This window comes from Lepidochelys kempii, chromosome 6 (genome assembly GCF_965140285.1).
Source record: "Lepidochelys kempii isolate rLepKem1 chromosome 6, rLepKem1.hap1, whole genome shotgun sequence".
Lineage (NCBI taxonomy): Eukaryota > Metazoa > Chordata > Testudines > Cheloniidae > Lepidochelys > Lepidochelys kempii.
The window spans coordinates 23,874,820-23,896,072 of NC_136385.1; the positions used below are offsets into that span (position 1 = coordinate 23,874,820).

The following is a 21,253-nucleotide window of genomic DNA, read 5'->3' on the forward strand; positions in this document are numbered from 1 at the left end:
CCTGGCGTGTGCGGGGCTTTGCCAGGGCTCCTGGCCCCGCTGGGCTCCTGGCATTTCCGGGTTCAGACGCCTCCAGCTGTAAGCGCCGGCGGCTCCCGCTCCGGCTCCCCGGCCCGGAGCCCAGGCGCCAGGTAAGCGGAGAGCAGCCGGCGGCTTCTCCCTTTCCCCTGCGCGCCGTGCCCGGCTCCAGCGGCGCTCCCGGGCGGGCGGGGGTCTCTGGAGGGATCATTTCCCAGGTCGGATGCTTTCCCAATGAGCTCCGTCTGCAGACTCCCAGGCGAGCCCCCCCTCCAGGCCAGTCTCCTCTCTGCCCTTCCTGTGGCTTCGCTTCTGAATCCCCAAGTCTGGCCGGTAAAGTTGGGTTCAGTCAACATGGGGTGGGGCTGGATCTTGTTAGCCCAAGAAGCAGGAGGGGGGGGCATTTCCCTGAAAGCTCTGCCCTGGGGTGCTCGCCCTGGAGCCAGTGCTATTCAGTCTGGCTCTGCCCCTGTGGCAGGGAACTAGGGTGACCAGACAGCACATGTGAAAAATCGGGACAGGGGGTGGGGGGTAATAGGAGCCTATATAAGAAAAAGACCCCCAAATCGGGACTGTCCCGATAAAATCGGGACATCTGGTCACCCTACAGGGAACTGGGGCGGGGGTGTATGTGTCAGATTTCCCAGCTCCTACCATTTCCAGGGCCCTCATTTCAGAATTCTATTGATCCGTGCCCCCCCCTTCTCCTCCCCCCTCACGCTGTCTCCCCCCTTCCTCCCCTGGTTTCCTCTTGCCCTGTGTGATTTCCATCAGGGGGCTGAGTAATGAGCCGGTGACACATGCTTGTAAAACTCTCATTCCATCAGGCCCCCTCCCCAACTTGTGTCCATAATTTTTGGCTCCTTGTTTTCCATTTGGCCCTGGCAACATAGGTGCTGGAAGTCGGGGTGCGGGGGGTGCTTCAGCACTCCCTGATTTGAAGTGGTTTCCATTATATACAGGGTTACAGTTTGGTTCAATGGCTCTCAACACCCCCACTATAAAAACTGTTCCAGAGCCCTTGCCTGGCAGGTTGGTAGATGATAATTATTGCCAGGGAAACACTGGTCTGTGTTGTGAAAGGTTAAGGGGGTAGTTAATTACACTCTGGGAGTGACCAAGGAATACCTCCAGTTGGCTATAGATACAATAGGCCTAATCTACTCTATTTTGGGGCTGTATATTCTGCTGCCCATATCTGGAGTTTCTAAGCATTAATGGGGAGCGTCCCCCTGAATTACCCAGCTCAGTGTTTCTTCTCAGACTGAGAACTCATTCAGAGCTTTTGCTGCTTTAGCCTTTGTATATACTCCCTTTCCCTCCACACACCTATCAGAGCTGCTGCTCTGCTGAGTGTTTAGATTGGATCACTAATGTTTGATTGAAATTGTTAGAGTGGCTTCTTGGTGTAGGAGAGTGTTGTATACAGAACATTGTCTGGAACATTCATTGTGACTGTATGTTTGCTTGGTGTTTTGACTTAAGCCTTTAGCTCAGGTCCTGCAGCAATAACCATGGAGAGCAACAAGAGAGGATATTTTTGAGCTTTTCATTCTCCCTGAGCTGGAGAACTATAAAAGTTCAGCACATCTGTTTCTAAAAGCCTTTTATGAAAAGATTAGTGATTGGAGCTCCTGGGTTTTTAGAAGGGTACATTTATATCCCTTTTCACAGCTCCTTCCTTCTCATCCTGTACATTGCCAGTAGGACACAGAGGTGATTATGACAGTATAAAGATGGAGGTACTGACTGGTCATAAGCCATTGAAAGTGAATATTCTGAAGGCAGCTGCCAACAGAGTCCAGGGAGAGAAATGCGGGGATTAGGACAAAATCGTTGGTTCAGCTCAGTTCCAGAGCTTCACTTTCATGCAGACTAGTCAATGGAGCACCCCGTTCACTTGAACACTCACCTGGCTTTATTGGATCACCTTGCCTAGATTAAGTAGGTCTGACTGTCTCTTAAAAAAAATTTTTTTATGCTTCACTCTGCGTTTATCTGAAAGCTTGTAATGTGGGGTATGTAGATTAGTGGGGAAAGTTGGCCTAATACTGCACTGGGATGATCCCCCTGAGCTGGGAATGTTCTTGCTCATTCTGAATTAAATATGCCTCTCTTCCTAGTCACTGCAGGGCTCTTCTCACCCTGTCTGTCTAACTTATTAGTCTCTTTCTTGTAAAAGATGGCAACCTGGTTTAAGTTTGCTGCCTTAAGCCCTCTTCCCTCCCAGACACTGCCTTATAATGGTAGGGTGATTAAATATGGTTCTAACCCTATAGGATGGAGCAAACTGTAAGGCTAACTGTAAGGCTTTTGCACTTGTATATAGTGCTGTGGAGTGCATGGCACGCTCACGAAAGCTTATGCTCAAATAAATTGATTAGTCTCTAAGGTGCCACAAGTCCTCCTTTTCTTTTTACAGACAACAAAGATGTGGGCACTGACCAGAGCAGTTTACAGTGTAGGGCCTTGATGCTGCAAGTCATTGTGTGCAGGCAAGTTCCCACTGACTTCAATGGGGGGCTCTTCCCTCCTTCTTTTTCCAATATCTACATGCAAATCGGGTGATCATCCACCTCCTCCCTTGCCAGTGTCTGGATGCAGATGACATTCAGTGTGCAGAAGAGGGTGATGTTTGGGTGGGGTGTAGGGGACCTCTATAGAATAATGACTTGCTCAGCTATAATGGAAAAGGAGTACTAGTGGCACCTTAGAGACTAACCAATTTATTTGAGCATAAGCTTTCGTGAGCTACATCCGATGAAGTGAGCTACATCCTTTTCTTTTTGCAAATACAGACTAACACGGCTGCTACTCTGAAACCTATCAGCTAAAATGGTTCTCTGCTAGCTGAACTTTCTAAGTCAGAGCCAGTAAAGCATGATGTTTTACAATGGAAAGTCCTGTCTTTGAACCCTGGTGCCTTCCTCTCAGCTACACATGAGTATGGATGACTGCAGTGACTGTGTATGTAACCTCAGATCCTTCCTGTGGGGCTTCCTGAAAGCAGCAGGGGAAAGAGACCAATGACTGCAAGCTTCAGATACATATAAATGTCAGTGTATCTTGGCCAGGAATATCCTGCAGAGACATCATAATCTGGGAGTGTCTCTCTCAGCTATCCAAGATTTTCTGGTGGAGATGTCCGGGAGATTGCTGTTGTGAGCTGATGAATGTGTCCTTTACAAACAGCACATGCATAAAGAGAATATCTAAACACCTAGAACCTCTTACTAAACTGGTTTACCCTGAATTCTGGGTGTAATTCAAACCATCCTGTCCCTTTTTTAATACAGATTTTTATTGGGCTCATACTACTAAGTAAACATATACTTTAAAGAATATGCATTCTGTGCTGCTAAAAGGGTGCTGGCTGGACAGCCCAGGAGACTGGAACATAGGAATTGCCACAGCGGATCAGACCAGTCCTCCATCTAAGCCTGTACGCTGCCTCTGACACCAGCTGCTTCAGAGAAGGGTGAAAGGAACCCTGCAGTAGGCAAATGTGAGGTAATCTCTCCCCCCTAAAGGTTTTAGCCTAATCTTTAGACAGATTTAAGACCTCAAGCATGAAGATTTAGATCCCTTTCAACATTTGAATGGATGAAGTTCTGTACTGATTCATAGGATAGGTGATTGTCTGTTCATAGTCTTCAGCCTTGGTATGTGGAAATCCCCTCAATGGGTGAGAGATCTGTTTACTCCCAGAGCCTCTCCATCTTTGTTGCCAGTATCAATAGAGAGACCAGCCAATCAGCTGATTTTTTAAGCCCTAACAATTTATACTGTGTGGCATAGGCGCCGACTTCCCCTCTTTCCAGTGGATGCTTGACCCTGCTCTTACCCACCCCCCCGGCCCTGCCCCCACTCCACCCCTTCTATGAGACCCTGCCTCTTCCCACCCCTGCCCTGGCACCATTCCAAACCTTCCCCAAAGTCCCTGCCCCAACTCCACCCCCTCCCTGCCCCTATTCCAACTCCTTCCCCAAATCCCCGCCCCGGTCTCGCCTCTTCCCTGCCTCCTCCCCTGAGCGTGCCACATTCCCACTCTTCCCCCTCCCTCCTGGAGCATGCAAACGCTGCCAAACAGCTGTTTGGAGGCAGCTGGGCAGGAAGCCCTGGAAGGTAGGCAGTGGAGCAGGGATGCATCGCGCTCAGGGAGGAGGAAGGGTGGCGGGGGGTGAGGGGAGCTTGGCTGCTGGTGGGTGAAGAGCACCCGCTAATTTTTCCCCGTGGGTGCTCCAGCCCCAGAGCACCCATGGAGTCAGCACCTATGCTGTCTGCCACTAGTGAGCAGGAAAATTTTCTCATGCAACTGAAAAGCCCTTGCCATCAATTTCTGCAGAATATAAACTATTTTAAAAAAAATAACCTTCTACTATTTACTATTGCAAAGATCAGTTTCCAAATGAGAACTAGATATACCATCTTCCTTAGTCTGCAGACAGAAGACAGTTCCCTGTTTCTCTACTATTGCTCATGGCTTTGCCAAGAAGCAGCAGAGGGGGGAAAAAAGGGATCCGATCAGTTGACAGTGAAACAAATCATACCAGTACCAAATTCATTACCCACGTAACATTTTTCATGCTGAAAAGACTTTACAGATATCAGTCATTGCAACAGCTTTGACATGTAGGAGGATAGAGTTACTTTTCCCAGTATAATGGCAAAAATCTCATACATGGGATTCACTCATTAAACCTGTTCTGGTCTGATGATGGGACTGCCCTAGGGGCTGAATCCCATTTAATCTACTTGAAGGTGCTTAGCTTGGCTTTAGAGAGACTGGACAAGGTTCTCAAGTGGTATAAATGTGCACAGCTCCATTGACTTCAGGTGAGCTGTGTCATCTTACACCAGGCGTGGATCTCTGTGTAGAGACTAAGGTGCACATTTTGTTTCACTAAATATTTGAATCTTGAGCCATTGGTTTTGCGGCAACATTAAAAAAAGGGCAGCTCTATGAATATAGGCCAGCTTCTCTTTCCTTTGATTGTCACTGTGCTTACTGTGAGGTCTGGTGAAGCATGGAGGAGTGAAATGGAGATGATGCTACCTGGAGATGTTCTGATCACTTCTATTGGTGCTGGTAAAGCAAAAGTCCTCTTTTCCTCATCCTGCATCCCAAAGCCTTAAGTCCATGATTGTTGCCAAGAGCTATTTCCCTTCCTGTGGAACATGTCCTAAGGAACATGCTATACCAGTGGTTCTCAAACTTTTGTACTGGTGACCCCTTTCACATAGCAAGCCTCTGAGTGCGACCCCCCCCTTATAAATTAAAAACACTTTTTAATATGTTTAACACCATTATAAATGCTGGAGGCAAAGCATGATTTGGGGTGGAGGCTGACAACTTGCAACCCCCCCATGTAATACCTCGCGACCCCCTGAGGGGTCTGGACCCCCAGTTTGAGAACCCCTGTGCTATACTCAGTGTGCCTCACCTTGACTCTGCTTCTGTACAGGAAGTCCTGAGGTGGCTTCAGTGATTTATTCCCTCTCTGCTTGTCCCATGTTCTAGGGCAGGGGTAGTCAATAGGCAGACCAAATCTGGAATGCCAGATGCTTTGGAACGGACTGCAAAATCTTTGTATTTACTTATTATCCATATTGTTATTTTTAAACTTTTTTACCCTCTCATTCTCTCACAATGCGACCTCTAATATGTTATTCTGTGAAATAATGATTGACTGGTTCTCCTTAATTCCTTATTTGCTTAATTTTTGCCATCATCAGTTTCTGCCAATAAAAAACTGAGCATATATACTTTCTCAGTTTCAGATGTAATTTATTACATCTTTCTTGGAGGTTATTTTTAGGTTATACGGTGGTTTGCTTTTATGTTTCATTTAATGCACTAAAAATATAAGCAATGGGGTACATTACCAATGCACAGCGTTGTATGTGTTTGTTGAACAGGGACACTTCTGGTGTGAAAAAAGTTTCTCTGGAGACTGGACCTTGACTATACCTTGACCAAGAAATTTGGACCTTGAGAAAAATAATTGACTGCTGGTGTTCTAGGGCACATTGCATGTTGGCAGCTCAAAACATTCAAAAAATCATGAGTCAAGCACCAAAAATCACGAGAATTTTCAAAATAAGCTGGGGGGTTCATTTGCTGTGTTTTGTGGTTTCTGAGCCTTTCCCCTGCTCTCAGATCATGTGTTCAAGCTTTCCGCTGCAACCAGGAGGGCTAGAGACATTTTTTTTTCATTTTTAAAATGAAACCCGAGAGTCTTGTTTAATCACATGACTCCAGAGCTGGACTTTCAGAAAACCAGCACGTATTGCAAGACTTGTGACAAACTCATGCGAGCAGACAACACTGCACGTCTCAGGGCTGGCGTCTGTTGTGGGTCGTGTGGAGATTCTGGTGCTGTGAACTTTGAGTCAGAGCCAGAGCTCTGTTGAATTCTCCTGGCCCTAACCCAGGTTGAGAGAATGAGTCCTGCACCCCCCAGATGCTGGTAGGTAGTTAGGCTTTCCCAGCAGGTATTCTCCCTTTGCCACCTGTGGCAGGGCTTCGTGACTCATGTCTAGAGTGTTGGCACGGACTCCAAGAATGTTTTATTTGACTCATTGGTTTGTTCGAGGAGGAGGATGTTTATTGCCAGCGTGCGAAATTTTAGCATGATGTTCTGAGCCGATAGGCAAGGAGGAAATTCAAGTGTTAGATTATTTCTGCGTGGGAGGATGTTAGTAGCATCCATACCCTGTTCTCGAAGGGTATGTCTACTTACAGAGTAGCCAGGGTCCTGGATGGGATTGTACTCGGGTGGCTATCTGTCCTGCCAGCTGTGCTGTCTGTATGAGTATGCATGCAGGCGTGATTTTTTTTTTATGCCTATAGCAATATCTAGTGATATACACATTCTAAGGGTGTGTCTATACTGCAGTCATGAGGAACGATTGCAGCTTGAGCCAACATACCCAAGGTAGCCTTAATATAGCTTGCTCAGCCCCTGGAACAGCAAAGCCGCAGCAGCGAGGGCTGTACAGGCCCGGCCAGATCTCTGAGGAATTACTCATGGGGCGAGCAGAGTTCACGGTGGTGGGGAGAAAGACACCCCTGTCTATGAGAAGTAGCTGGGGGAGTCTTGAATCCTCTGACATACACTCAAAAGGTCCCAGAGCGTGGCCAGATGGAGACCAATAAGCTTACGCTAGGTCTGGGGATGTCATGGCAACGTAGCATGGCGTAACTGGCACCTGCCTGTGTTAAGGAGGCACTTACTTGAAAGGATCAGTGAACATATGAATATGCTGAGAGTTTTTGTGCTTTTCTCAAATTATTATCCTTCTGTGTGTATATGATATCAGGTGAGTAACTCCTGTGGTAGGGAAGGTGTTGCTGTATACAGGAGGAGGAAGTTTCTGTTTCTATCTAAGGTACTTATGTGGCCACATCACTGTAGTATCTGAGCATATCACAGTTGTTGTTGTATTTATCTTCACAAAACCCCAGTAAGGTAGGGCAATGCTACCATCTCCATTTTATAGCTGGGGACCTGAGCCACAGAGAGGCTAAGTGACTTGCCCGAGGTCACATAAGAAGTCTGTGGCAGAGCAGGGAATTGAACCAAGTCTCCCGAGGGCTGAGGTAGCACCCTCACCATTGGACCATCCTTTCACGTTTCTTGGAGAGTTGTTCTGATTAACAGATATTGGTTACTATATGATCTGGTTCATGATGACCATCTACATTTCTGTCTGACAGTCTAAATGGACACCAAGCAGTCTGGATCAAAGTGCAAGAATCTTAATTATTTGTCTTCCTGGTCTGTGTTTTTGTAGGGGGAACCTTCTGATGTAACTCTCAATGTCTCAGTACTAGCATATTGGGACTTATTGATCTAATATGCTAACGTCAAAGAAGGGGTCTTAGTTATAAATAAAACAAAAGCAAATTGGCATCTTGCTAAGGAACAACGGAAAAGAAAAAATAAATCGACTATGGGCTTTTCCTCAGAGGTTAGGATGAAGCTGGACAAAATCTTATTAGGCAAGAGATTCTATTTATCTCTCTGGTTTCTTGGGGTTTTTTTTGCTGGCTCCCAGAAGGCTGGAGAGTTGCATACATTTTCTGCATGGTTCTGCATCCTGTATTGTATCATGTGAATAAATGCTGTGTTCATTAAGCTGTAAATGACTGGGCGTAACATGATGCCACTATTGGGATGAAAATCTTTCCTTGGAGTGATTGGGCTGCCTTCATAAAAGAATGTAAACCCAACTTGGTTGTTTTTTTCTGTACATGTGCATCTACTCTTGCCTGGTCCTAATCTAAAGGCAGGGAGTATGCTGACTGCTCAAAGTGTTCTGAAGAAATCCAGCTGCACAACCATTGCAAATACAGCTGAGACACAGAGGCAAAAAAGTAAGAGGACATCTGTGAGTATTTCTCAGCTGCACAGCATCGCCTCTTTGGCCGATGTGGTGAGAGTGCCCCCTCCTGGCTGCTTGTGTGAGACTGGGGAGGTTGGTGACGGTTCATACCAAAGCACTGGGGACGTACTGGGGGAAAGGATGGAGGGTGTATGCAGATTTTCCTTTTCCACCATAGCAGATTCTGGTGTTGCCAGTTTTGGCTGGATATATTCCCAGAGGTTTAATCAAATGACATAATCTTTAATTAAAGATTAATCTTTAATTCCTGGAGACTCCAGGACAATCCTGGAGGATGGGCAACCCTAGCAGATTTCCAATGAAGAGCATTAGCTTGGGAATCTTTTACAGCCAGACTGAATCCAGCTCCCCTCCTAGGTACAATCTTGCAAATAATCAGGTTGAGACTGGCTTACTCTAGATGAGGCAAAATGTATTTAATCCTTCTCAGCTCTGGCAGTCATGGCTACATTCTGGCTTGGATTTGTGGGCCCTCCTGGACTAGCTGGGACCTGAGAGGTAGGTGTGAATGTGATGGACCCCCTCTTGGGAACTCACAGGGGACCGTGGCAGGTGGTAGCTTTGTATCTGCGAGGCAGATGTGCGGCGGGGGGACCCTCCAATAGGTGATACCACTAGTGAGAGGGCTGCGACTGCTTTCTCTTTCTCAGGGAACGGGGATTAAAATTCAGTTTTTAAATGGTCCCAAGATCATCAGGCCTTGGGAGCATTTAATTACTTTAATTAATAATGGCTTCCTAGAGAATATCTGCAGGGGGAGGGGTTGGCTATCACCTGACAAGGGCCGTGTAACCTTACCCAATGGCTTTTCACCTGTGATAGATGTAAGAAAATCCTGCTACAAATGCCTGAGTCTGGCTTCCCATCTCCTAGACACAATGGCAGCTTTCAGGTCCAACAGCAACCTGTTTCTCTCCAGTTTTTCCCTTCTTACCTAAAGAGAATTCCCCAGTATCTCTAATCTACCTCTAAACTGGTACTCAAAAGTCTAGCAGGACCAGAGTGAGATAATCAAATGGTAAGATACAGCCCCATTCTGCCCCTTCCACTTGTGGGTTAGTAGCCATAAGCTCCAGTATGGATGGATAATAGGTTTCAGTTCTTTGCTGTGTCATTGGAAATATTTGGCTCATCCTGTTGCTTTCCATGCAAATCTGGCTTCTGATTTAAGCTGCCATGTCAAGTGATCCATTTGCATTTCTCCCCCGCCCCCCCCCCACCCCAGTGAGATGTGTACCAGAGTTGCATAGAATTTAAAGGTAAGACCTCAGCAGCTGTGTGAGTGGGACAAGGCCTGGACTGATGACAGAGAGGTGCTCAAGGTCCCTCATACCTGATCCTGGTCTCTTTAGCTTGTTTGTGCTGGTGAAGTAAATTGTTCATGTCAGCCCAGCTTTGCGATACTCTGTTAGCTTCTTGAACTTCTCCTTTGCAGGAATGGACCATTCAGTGGTGTAGGTCCTACATAATCAGTTGATCAGTCTAGGAATTTATGGTCCTCTTTCCCATAGTTCCCCAGTGCCTCATGATTATTAATGGATGTTATCTTCACAATACCCCTGTGAGGTAGGGATGGATTGTTCCCATTGTAAAGATGAGGAGCTGAGGCATAGAGAGAGAGAGATTAAATGACTTGTCCAACGTCACATGAGAAGTGAACTGAAATCTCCCAGGGTAGCGTCTGAGCCACAAGGCAATCAAGTGTAAAAAACACCCACCCACACCCACACCCAGCCCTTTCTCTGAGTTTGGGAGGGCGAGAAGAGGAAAGGAAGAAGAGAGAAATTGCATTGAACAAACTCTAACAGAATACTAAAGGCAGTGATAGAACTACAGAAAATCCCCTGAGAGATATTAATGAGATCGAGTTGAACACTGTATGTTTTAATCCACACTTTAAAAAAAGACGTAGCTTACTGCAGAATTGCTGTCCAGACATTCCTTAACATTTTTAATCCCCTTTATTTTTCATTTTTCTCTGGTACTGGCTGCCACTGGTTCTGTTGAGGGGGCATAGCGAGAAAGGGTGATCTTGGTGTGTATCTGTCACATCAATGATTCTCTCTTAGATTTGTGCCAAAACTTTTTAGGTGCCCAACTGGAGATGCCTGAAAAAGCCCTGATTTTTTCAGAGGATGGGCGCTCTGCCCTTTCTGAAAATAAGGTCCTTTTAAGTCGAGTTGAGCAACCAAAACTTGGAGGCACCCAATCACTAGTCCCTCTGAAAAATCCTTGCTGTTGCCCTGATTTAGGACAGCACTAATGGAGCCCATACGGTTTAATCAATAGTATGAATTCTACCTGGAAATCCACTTGCCCTAAGAACAAAATTTAAAAATCCATAAGCAAAACACTTTAACTAAATCAAAAACCTTTTTGGCCTCAGTGGATGAACTCTCTTCCCTTTGAGCAGGTACCATGAAAAACACTGGATGAGCAATGTGGTTGAGTTAGCACTACTTTGGAAACCATAACTTTTGCCAGGTTTGTCTCTGTGTGTATATAATGTCTTCTGCAGTTTCCACGGTATGCATCCGATGAAGTGAGCTGTAGCTCACGAAAGCTCATGCTCAAATAAATTGGTTAGTCTCTAAGGTGCCACAAGTACTCCTTTTCTTTTTGCATAACTTTTGCATTTCCTGACCTTTATCCATGTAACCTTAATGCTGCATTAACATGGCTTTGATTTTTGTTATGTTTTTACTTAATAAGCTCAGTGTTTCAGTATGCAAAGCTCAAAACTAGCTTCAGGGAAACCTAGTGAGAGTATTGTTAACATGTGGCTCAGGTTTATAAAGGAATCTAGGAGGAGGACTATGCTGAGGGCATGAGAAATCTTCTGCAAAACTCAGATGTAAGCAAACAGTTCCCTTCTTTATTGGTATTATGCTTGCACCTAGAGGCACCAGCTGAGATCAGCAGTCCACTGTGTTAGGCACTAAACATGAGCTTGCCCCAAGGAGCCTACAGTCCTGAATTTGAGATGACAGCGGGAGCCACGGTGGTGAGGAGAGGAGTACGAAGATAATGTTGTTAATCAGTAACAGCTGATCTTGTAATCTCATGGGCAGATACTTATGACTTTATGGAGTCGCACTGAAACAGGCTACAGGATTCCTGTAGAGCAGACTACAGGATTGGGGTGTAAGGCATGTCCACATCTTGATGATTCAGTGAATTAAGGATTTTTTTCTTCATCCTTCCTCACTTCCCATAGGTGAGGTAGCAAAAGTGTGGGGGGGAGGTTGGTGGTGGTGGGGGGGGGGTTGTGGCTTGTGGGGTTTCGGTTGGTTGGCGGAAGGAGGGTTTGGTGTCTTGGCAAATGGGTTAGGGGAGGGCATGCCATGTATGGGGAGAAATGGAAAAAGGCACAGGCTGGAGTAGGAGAGGGACTGAAAGGGGTATCACAAATGGACTCATTGGCACCGTATCCAAAACATACACTGGCTCATCCTAGAGCTAGAGAACTATACACCTAACCAGTGTACCTGTATCTGGAGGTTAATATGACTGGGTTCTACCAACTTGTGCAGATCACCCTGGCAGCATGTCTCCATTGGAGACCACCATTCTCACTACGTGTGTAACCTAAACCTGTCTCTCCTGATTGAAGAGCTAGTGTGTTAGTCCCCCCCCCACACACACACATCTGTGCCACAGTCATTTGAAGACCTGTGTGCCAGTGGGTGACAGCCTTTGCAGCTGGATCAGTACCTCCTCTCTTCCATTTTGGAATCTGAGCCATTAGATCATACTTCAGAAATTCCCTCAGAACGACCCGCATTTCTCTTTGCTTTCCATAGGTCATGTTGTCATTGGCTCCTGCAGGTATGGGGATTATTTGAAGCTCACAAATCCTCCCTCCACAGGCTGAAAATTGCATAACTGATAAAAAGCCTTTTCTTTCAATTAATCTACTGGTTGGAGTTTCTGAGCTGGTAACGTTTCCAAGAATGTTTTCTCTCTAAGGAGCTGGCCACTCCCACCCACCCTGTCATTTTTTGTACATTGGGACTTGTATTTGGTGGACAAATATTATGCTTGAGGGCTGCTGTGGAGATATGTTGGGCCCGGTATGGGAAGTGAAGGGGATTAAACCTGGCCACACAATGGTGAGTTGCCCTGTCGGGGCCTCAGTGTGTTTTTTCCTCCTGGCCCTGGGATAAGGCCCCAGCCCAGCTGATAGGAGTGGAGAAGGCCAAGGACAGCTTTGTATTGGCTTGAAGCCCTGAAGCTGCTGTCTTTAATAACAAACCAGAGTCCCGGTTCATCATCACAAATTGGCTGGCTTTTCCTTTCCAGTGGAGAAAACGGGAGGGAGGGGAAGGCTCTGGGTGGTGCCAGGAGAGAGGAGGCCAGCAAAGGCTGGTTTAATAGAGAACTCATGGGGGACCATATGTTCCACTTTACTCTGCTGTGCAGGGCCAGTCCCTGTTTAGCCAAATGTTTAACTCTTCTCCCTCCATGTCCCCAAAGCTCTATGTGCTTCTCTTTGTAAGCAGGTAGCAAAGCACAAAACCTGGGGACAAACATGGGGCAGAATTTACAAAGGGAATTATGCACGTACTGAAATTCCAGAAGAGATGGGTTCTCTTAGGCTGCTTTGGAAATCTAAGCCATGGCTGTCTGTTTACAGGGTAGCCTCTGACTCCATGCTCTTACCTCTTTGCATTTCCCATCTTGCCTGAGGAAGCCCTTCCAAAACAGAGAGGGACAGAAGCCCTCCTTCTTCAGAATATAAACCAGCCACTAACGAATGGGGGTTAGGAGGGAACTTCCTCTGGGGCTTGGGACAGGTTATCCCATTACTGCCATCTTCAGAATGTCTTTCATCTTCCTCTGAAGCAGCTGATATTGCTTGTTGTCCGAGACAGGATGGATGTACTAGGGGCTCGTAACGTCTGTGTGCCTAAAGGAAACCGCTTACCCCAGAGCCAAATACTTTATAACTTGACTCATTAGTGAGCTCCGCCTCCTAGAATGCACCTGATCTGACAAAGTCTGATTCATTTTGATGGCACTGATGTGTGTATCCCTCTCTCATTTCCTTCCCTGCTTTTAGATTTGGAATGTTGGCAGGTCCAGGAGTGAGAAGTGAAGGACAATTCCTGTCTTTCTCTGAAGGGTTACAGGAACATCTGAAACCCTGGGGGGCGAGGGAGAGAGGCGGTGAATGGTGACAATATGAAAGAGCAGCACAAAGAGTTGTTATCCCAAAAGCAAGTGAAGCAGAGCTCCTTAGCTTCCCTAGCTTCCTTGGCTTCTTGCTTTAGACTTAAAGAAACAGTACACAAATGGGATGGGGATTTGGATAAGTGGAAGAGAATTGCATGGTGCTGTTACCAATAAATACATAAGTCTGCAGAGGCAGACTTATTGATTGATTAAGTTTTTGATTAACCATTAGGGTGGCTGTGTTTCAAAACAACTGTGGCACTTTTGTGGCAACACCTGGTAGGTTCCCAAAATACTCTTATAAAACTAAATACTAGACCTGGTTAGGGGGGGAAAAAATTGCTGAATATTTTGACTTTTTTGGCAAAAATTCAAAAGCTGAAATTTCAGCCAAACCTGGGAAATTTTGACTTGGATATGCTGCTGCAGTGCCTCATCTCCCTGTTCTCCTTTATAAGCTGGGGGCCACAGCTGGACTACATCTCCCATGATGCACCACGGCTAGAGACTCTTATGTATACTGCCAACCTTCTCCAAGAGGGTGAGACCTTGGTGCATTGTGTGAGATGTAGCCTGACCTTTGAGACCAACCTATGGAGGAGAATGGATGAGTGAAACAACTGACCTATAACTCCCATGAGACATTGTGGTGGCATAGTCAAATAAAAATACGTAAGTCTTCTGTCTAGGGCTGTTGATTAATCGCAATTAACTAACCCGATTAACTCAAAAAAATTAATCATGATTAATTGTACTGTTAAATAACAGAATACCAATTGAAATTTATTAAATATTTTGGATGTTTTTCTACATATATTGATTTCTATTACAACACAGAATACAAGGTGTACAGTGCTCACTTTATATTATTATTTTTATTAAAATATTTGCACTGTAAAAATGATAAAAGAAATAGTCTTTTTCAATTCACCTCATACAAGTACTGAAGTGCATTCTCTTTATTGTGAAAGTGTAACTTAGAAATGTAGATTTTTTTTGTTACATAACTGCACTAAAAAACAAAAACCAATGTAAAACTTTAGCGCCTACAAGTCCACTCAGTCCTACTTCTTGTTCAGCCAATTGTTAAGACAAACAAGTCTGTTTACAGTTATGGGGAATACTGCTCCCTGCTGCTTCTTTACAATGTCACCTGAACGTGAGAACAGACATTCTCATGACACTTTTGTAGCTAGTGTTGCAAGGTATTTACTTGCCAGATATGCTAAACATTCATATGCCTCTTCATGCTTCGGCCACCATTCCAGAGGACATGCTTCCACGCTGATGATGCTTGTTAAAAAAATAATGTGTTAATTAAATTTGTGACTGAACTTGTTGGGGGAGAATTATGTATGTCCTGTTCTGTTTTACCCACATTTGATGTTATAGTAGTCTCAGATGATGACCCAGCACATGTTCGTTTTAAGAACACTTTCACAGCAGATTTTCAAAACGCAAAGAAGGTACCAATGTGAGATTTCTAAAAATAGCTACTGCACTCGACCCAAGGTTTAAGAATCTGAAGTGCCGTCCAAAATCTGAGAGAGATGAGATGTGGAGCATGCTTTCAGACGTCTTAAAAGAGCAATACTCTGATGCAGAAATTACAGAACCCGAACCACCAAAAAAAGAAAATCAACCTTCTGCTGGTGACATCTGACTCAGATGATGAAAATGAATATGCGTCGGTCCACTCTGTTTTGGATCGTTATCGAGCCGAACCCATCATCAGCATAGATGCATGTCCTCTGGAACGGTGGTTGAAGCATGAAGGGACATATGAATCTTTAGCGCATCTGGCACATAAATATCTAGTGACGCTGGCTACAACAGTGTCATGTGAATGCCTGTTCTCACTTTCAGGTGACATTGTAAACAAGAAACAGGCAGCATTATCTCCTGCAAACCAAACTTGTTTGTCTGAGTGATTGGCTGAACAAGAAGTAGGACTGAGTGGACTTGTAGGCTCTAAAGTTTTACCTTGTTTTATTTTTGAATACAGTTATATTTTTGTACATAATTCTACATTTGTAAGTTCAACTTTCATGATAAAGAGATTGCACTACAGTACTTGTATGAGGTGAATTGAAAAATACTATTTCTTTTGTTTTTTACAGTGCAAATATTTGTAATCAAAAATAAATATAAAGTGAGCACTGTACACTTTGTATTCTGTGTTGTAGTAGAAATCAATGTCTTTTAAAATGTAGAAAACATCAAAAAATATTAAATAAATGGCATTCTATTATTGTTTAACTGTGCAATTAATCGCTTGACAACCCCACTTCAGACATTTGTTTTTTCAATAGAAAATTGAAAATTTCCACAGAAAGCAGACCGTCTTTGTGAGCTTTGTTTAGCTCAAAACCCAGTTTTTCTTGGAAAAACCATTTTGACAGAATTTTTGACCAGCCCCACAAATACATGTTTTTTTAACACTGTGCTTGTGTTACTGCTGCCAGCTTCTGACTCAACAGTCAGCGAGGAGGACGTTTATCCAGTACTGTAAACTCCTTCAGAACGCAGTCGGAACAGCTGAACAAAGGTAGTTAAGCGAGCGACCCACGCTGATAGCGTCTGCTCTGCTCTCATTCTGCTTCTTGCTTGATTTCAAACACTGTTTCACACACTGAGTGCTTGATCCATGGGGCAGCTCCTGATAAACACAGAGCACACGCTGTTCAATCTGTCCAAGGCATGTTGCTCGTTAAAACAAAGCCAAATGTATGTGGGTTTTAACTGGAAAACGCAGGACACTTCAGCTGTCCTGCGAGAAGTTTCCCAGAAGCCTGGGGACTCCACATTTGATCTATGGAGTGAAATCCTGGCTCTGCTGCATCCCGTTGAATGCAGTGGAGCCAAGATTTCATCCACAGTTACTTTATAACGAAGGGGTCAGGTAAACAGGGTGCGTTGTCCTCAGAAAATGTATTTAGTCTGTGCACCTAAAGCACCAGATTAATCCTTTAGAAGCTGGTGAAGACCTCTCAGGCCTGCTTTGAACAGCAAAGTTAAGGCTTTGAACAGCTGGAACTTGCTTTGTGCAGAAAAAGGGGCAAATCTCTGCTTTTCACCCACTGCTCCCTGGGCAAATTTTAAACTGGGATGTGTCTGATTGTCCTAGAGTTCAGCCACTGGGCGATGTGTGTGTGTGTCTCTCATTGAATGTGATCCTCAAAGGAAAAAGCAAGAACATAAGAACAGCCATACCGGCTCAGACCAATGGCCATTCTAGTCCACTATCCATTCTTCTGACAGTGGCTGGTCCCAGATGTTTCAGAGGGAATGAACTGAAAAGGGCAGTTTCAAGAGGTCCAGTCCCAGCTTCTGGCAGTCAGAGGTTTAGGGACACTTGGAGCATGGGGTTGCATCCCTTACTATCTTGGCTAATAGTCATCAATAGACCTATCCTCTGGGAACTTATCTAATTCTTTTGGAATCCAGTTATACTTTTAGCCTTCGCAGGCATAGTATGAACTGGAGAGAGGAGACATGGTATAAACTGGACACAAACAGCCACCCCCACCGTGTTTGCTGTTGAAATGCCTTGTGCAGAAAAGTTAAGCCTTCTAGGAGCCTTGTAAACCACTAAAGGGAGAGGTTGATACAACACCAAGCACAGAGTTGGGGAAGATGGTGGTGTCTGGAAACCCTCTTGTGCTTTTAATTTTTGCAAACCATTGCTGGCTTTTGACCCCATCTCAAAGGCTGGGAATAGCAAATGAATGGTTCTGTTCACTTTGCCCATTAGGCTGCGTGAGACCATCTCCTTTCCCCTGTGTGGCACTTGCAGCCTGGAAAAGATTATGGTAAAGAGACCCTCAGATTCATTCTGTCCATTTCTAAAGAGACTTGAAATGAATTGCTGGGGTGAGGGAATATGGATGCAATGTCTCTTAACTATCTGCCTCCCCTGTAACTCCAGCATCCCATGTAGTGATGTGACTCATGCCAGATGCCGTGGAGATCTGCTGGAGAGGCAATCTCTGTACAGCAAAGACATTAAATAACCACTGTCACCCTTGGGAAGCTTTAGCTAAATGTTTCCCTCCTCCACAAAAGGACTCAATGGACCAGTGCTCTGATATAATACAGTAAATTCCATGGTTCCGTAGGGCAAACGTGAAATACACCAGCAGAGCTGTACAGACTAACAGGGAATGTCATTTGTTGTTGTTAGTTCCTCGAGGGCCTCACCAAGATCAGGGCCTCATTGTGCTAGGCACTGTATGTATGCCCAGTAAGAGAGAGTCCCTGCCCCCAAAAGATTTTCAATCTAAATAGACGAGACAGAAAAAGGGTGGGAGAAAGGAATAATATCACTTCCTATTTTACAGATGGGGAACTGAGGCACAGCGAGACTGAGAGGGATTTTCGAAAGCGATTTGTTTTGGCCTAAGTCTGCTCCCATGCAAGCCAGCTCCCATTGACATCAATAGTAGCTGCGTTAGGCCAAAGCATAGTGCTTTGAACATCTCCCAGATTATTTTCATAAGGTTGAACAGAAAGTCAGAGTGGGGATTTGAACCCACCGCTCCCAAGTTGCAGTCCAGTGCCTTAGCCTCAAGGTCATCATTCCTCAAGATGTGATGGCCCAACGGTCTGGTCTGCTATAGTAAATGCCATGATCCTTTAGCCCAAATGTGCAATCTACCAGGCAAGCTGGGCCGACTGACAGGGAAAGTGACCCCTCTTCACACTTGGAGGTTAGCTGAGGGGGAAGGAACCCCACCCCACCCCTTTCTTTTAAATGACTCCTACCAGTGCTGAATAGTTAAAAGACCAATAGTTGATTAGTGGTCACAACTTTACATAAATGCAGAACCTAGAGTGAAGGCAGGTGTGTGTGTGGGGGGGGACTCTTTACCCGCTCTACTTATGAAAAAGCAGCCTCCCGTGTAATATACTTTTAGTGACCTTGAAGTATATTCAGGATGTAGTACAGGATGTCCAGCTTTTTTTTTTTTTTAATTATTATTGTGGTAACAAGGGGAGCCTCTCTCTCCAATGTCACATTTCTCCACATTGGACGGCATCCAAGTGTGTGCGGCCAGGCAGTAACAGTGCTTTCCCGAGAGCAATGAAATAACATGCTGCACATGAGAGAGACTGGGGCGCTGGCAGGATGCAAGAGGAGTCTTGGGGATGCTGATGTGCCCCTGCTGAGCTCCGGTAGCTGAGCTGGTGGCAGTCATGTGTTAAGTTTTCCTGGATGGCACATCACCTGTTGATTAACAAGTAGCCCGGGCCCAACAGAGTGGTGCTGACTCTCACTCTTCAGAGCTTTCATGAAGTGCTCTGGGTACAGACTGGCTTTCTTTGCTCAGAGAGCCAGATCTTCAGCTGGGGTGAGTCCGCAAAGCTCCATGAAGTCAACAGAGCTATGTCAATTCACCCCCAATGAGGAGGAGCTGGCCCTGTGTTATTGTCTCACCTGCCTGGGAGCAGAACTGTGAGAGCTTTGAGTTAATGGCTTGGAGGTTTGTCTAGTGTTACTGAAGCTTCGCTTCTTCAAGCTTGCGGCACTGTACCCTGCCAAGAGAGAGAGCTGTGCGATAGGGTTCTCTTCAACCCTAGCCCCACAGGCCCCCATAAGCTGGGACTGTCTGGGTCATGGCAGCCTTGCTTGGTCATGAAACCCCAGTTGTGTTGGTGCTAAACCTTCATCATCTTAAGGTTCCAGGTTCCCCCCCCCACCCCGAATCTTCTTCCTGTCACTGCAACACTCCTCTAGTAAGTAATGCTCAGCTGCCCCTCCTATTTAGCCAGCAGGTGTCACTAATCGTGCAAAACAAGATTTGCCATTTGTCAGCTGATGGGGCATCTGCCGTAGAAAGAGCAAGTTCTTTACACTGGCGCATTGCTGTATTCTAAACAAAGCCTACCCCTAATTTCATAATTTTTATTATTGAATTAACAATCTTGTGCAAATTCCTCCTAGACTGGTATGCGTTGAAGGTCATTAGGAAATAAATAATGATTTCCCATACATTTCAAATAATGTCATGGATCTGATTGTTTGACCTGAATGCCTCAAGCGCCTCCATTAGTGATCATTTAATTGCCAAAGAACTTTACAGCATCATCGCTGGTAAAGCAACTTCGGATGTTTCTCAGCCCCTCCATTATTAAACTGAATGAATGGGCTTTATTTGCTCATTCTTGGCTATAGTGTCCTTTATAGATCTAGGGTCTGCTCCCAAACCCATTGAAATCAGTGGAAGTCTTTCTAGTGAATTCAAAGGGCATTGCATCAGGCCCATAAAGTAGCAGTTATCTTTCCCCTTGTTGCTATGGTATAGGTGTTCAAGCATCACATAGCAGGCATGTGATGATGTGGCATTATTTCCTTAAATATCTTTATTTTATTTTAAAGAATTGAGTCATCTGAACTATAAATCCCCATTAAAGCGAAACACAGTTCGAATTGTTTTCAGTGAATTGTTTCAATGTGTTTGATGCTACCATTACTGCCATATTACTTATAGTCTGAAAAATGCAACTGCATACCACTTTCATTATATCAGTAGCTGTAAACTATTAGTTGTATCTGGTGAAACAGCATAAACTGCTAGTGTCATGTTAGGGAAATAGAGACAAATTTTTGACCCCAAATTTAGATGTGTGGTTTTTTTTAAACACATTTATAAAATATATAATATCAGAAGCGGCCATGATTTAAAAAAAAACCCACCATCACTTCTAACAGAAACAGTTGTGCCGAAATAAGCATTCCCTCTCGCTGTTTGCAATCCAAACGTTGTGTGTGATGCACAAGGTATAACTGATTAGAAACAGAAGCGAAACTGGCTTGTCTGTTCATGATCCTAACAGAGAGGTGCTAAATGATGAGAGACTATTTCTTCTATTCTAATATTCTGAGATTTTGCTTGTAACAGAACATATTCTTAATAGTGATTTTAACTTCATATCCCTTTGAGTCAGAACATTAATGAGTGGATACAATTTTAAGCGTATAATTTGTACTGATTTTCTGAAATAAGGCGCCATTGTATATATTTGTTACCATGCTTCCACTATTTATATACAGGAATATAGAATCAGTGTATCAAACTGTGGAATGAGTTCTCAGTGAGAAGACTTTATTGGCAAAGATCATGTCAAAATATAGGTCATTGTTGCAGGCAAAGGAAATTCCATGCTTGTTTTCAAATTAAGATAGAGCATCACTAATTAAACAAAGCTGTTTGTGGTTAGAACCGCATTTTTACTGTAACTGCGCAGCAAATGGCTCTTTTCTCTCTTTCTGTAAACGTCCTTGGGATGAAGTAAGAGGGGGATGGAGAGACTGGGATGGGCAGCCGCTTTATTTATTTGTTATTGATTGCCCTATATCTCCAATGGCAAAGCCTTTTCCTGCTGACTGTGTATTCTGTGAATAAGCCAGTTTATCTTTCTGGCTCGTTCCATGGTACAGTCATCAGTAAAGGTTGCAGCGTATTAGCACAACCTGCTACCCAGTTAGGGCTAATCTTTTTCTGCTGAGCAAACAACACGAAGGTTCCTGGATTCTTTCCTGTTTCCTTAAAGAGATACAAGCAACCTGAAATCTAGTCAATAAAAAAAAAAGAAGAGAAAGCTTAGAGATGTAGTTCCAGATATTATACCTGCTCCTGAGTCCCCAGGC

General features: G+C 44.7%; 1 protein-coding gene across 5 annotated transcripts in view; it reads left to right on the plus strand.

Annotated features, from left to right (window-relative positions):
• The window catches only part of CRACR2B (calcium release activated channel regulator 2B), a 90,341-nt gene continuing 69,088 nt past the window's right edge, over window positions 1–21,253 (plus strand). For 4 of the 5 annotated variants that reach the window (XR_012159316.1, XR_012159314.1, XR_012159317.1 and 1 more), the window contains exon 1: window positions 143–351. Coding sequence is in view for 1 of the 5 variants with exons in the window: in XM_073347162.2 (XP_073203263.1) it covers window positions 253–351 (99 nt within the window). In the remaining 4 variants the exon portion in view is untranslated. The other variant, XM_073347165.2, reaches the window with a different exon arrangement.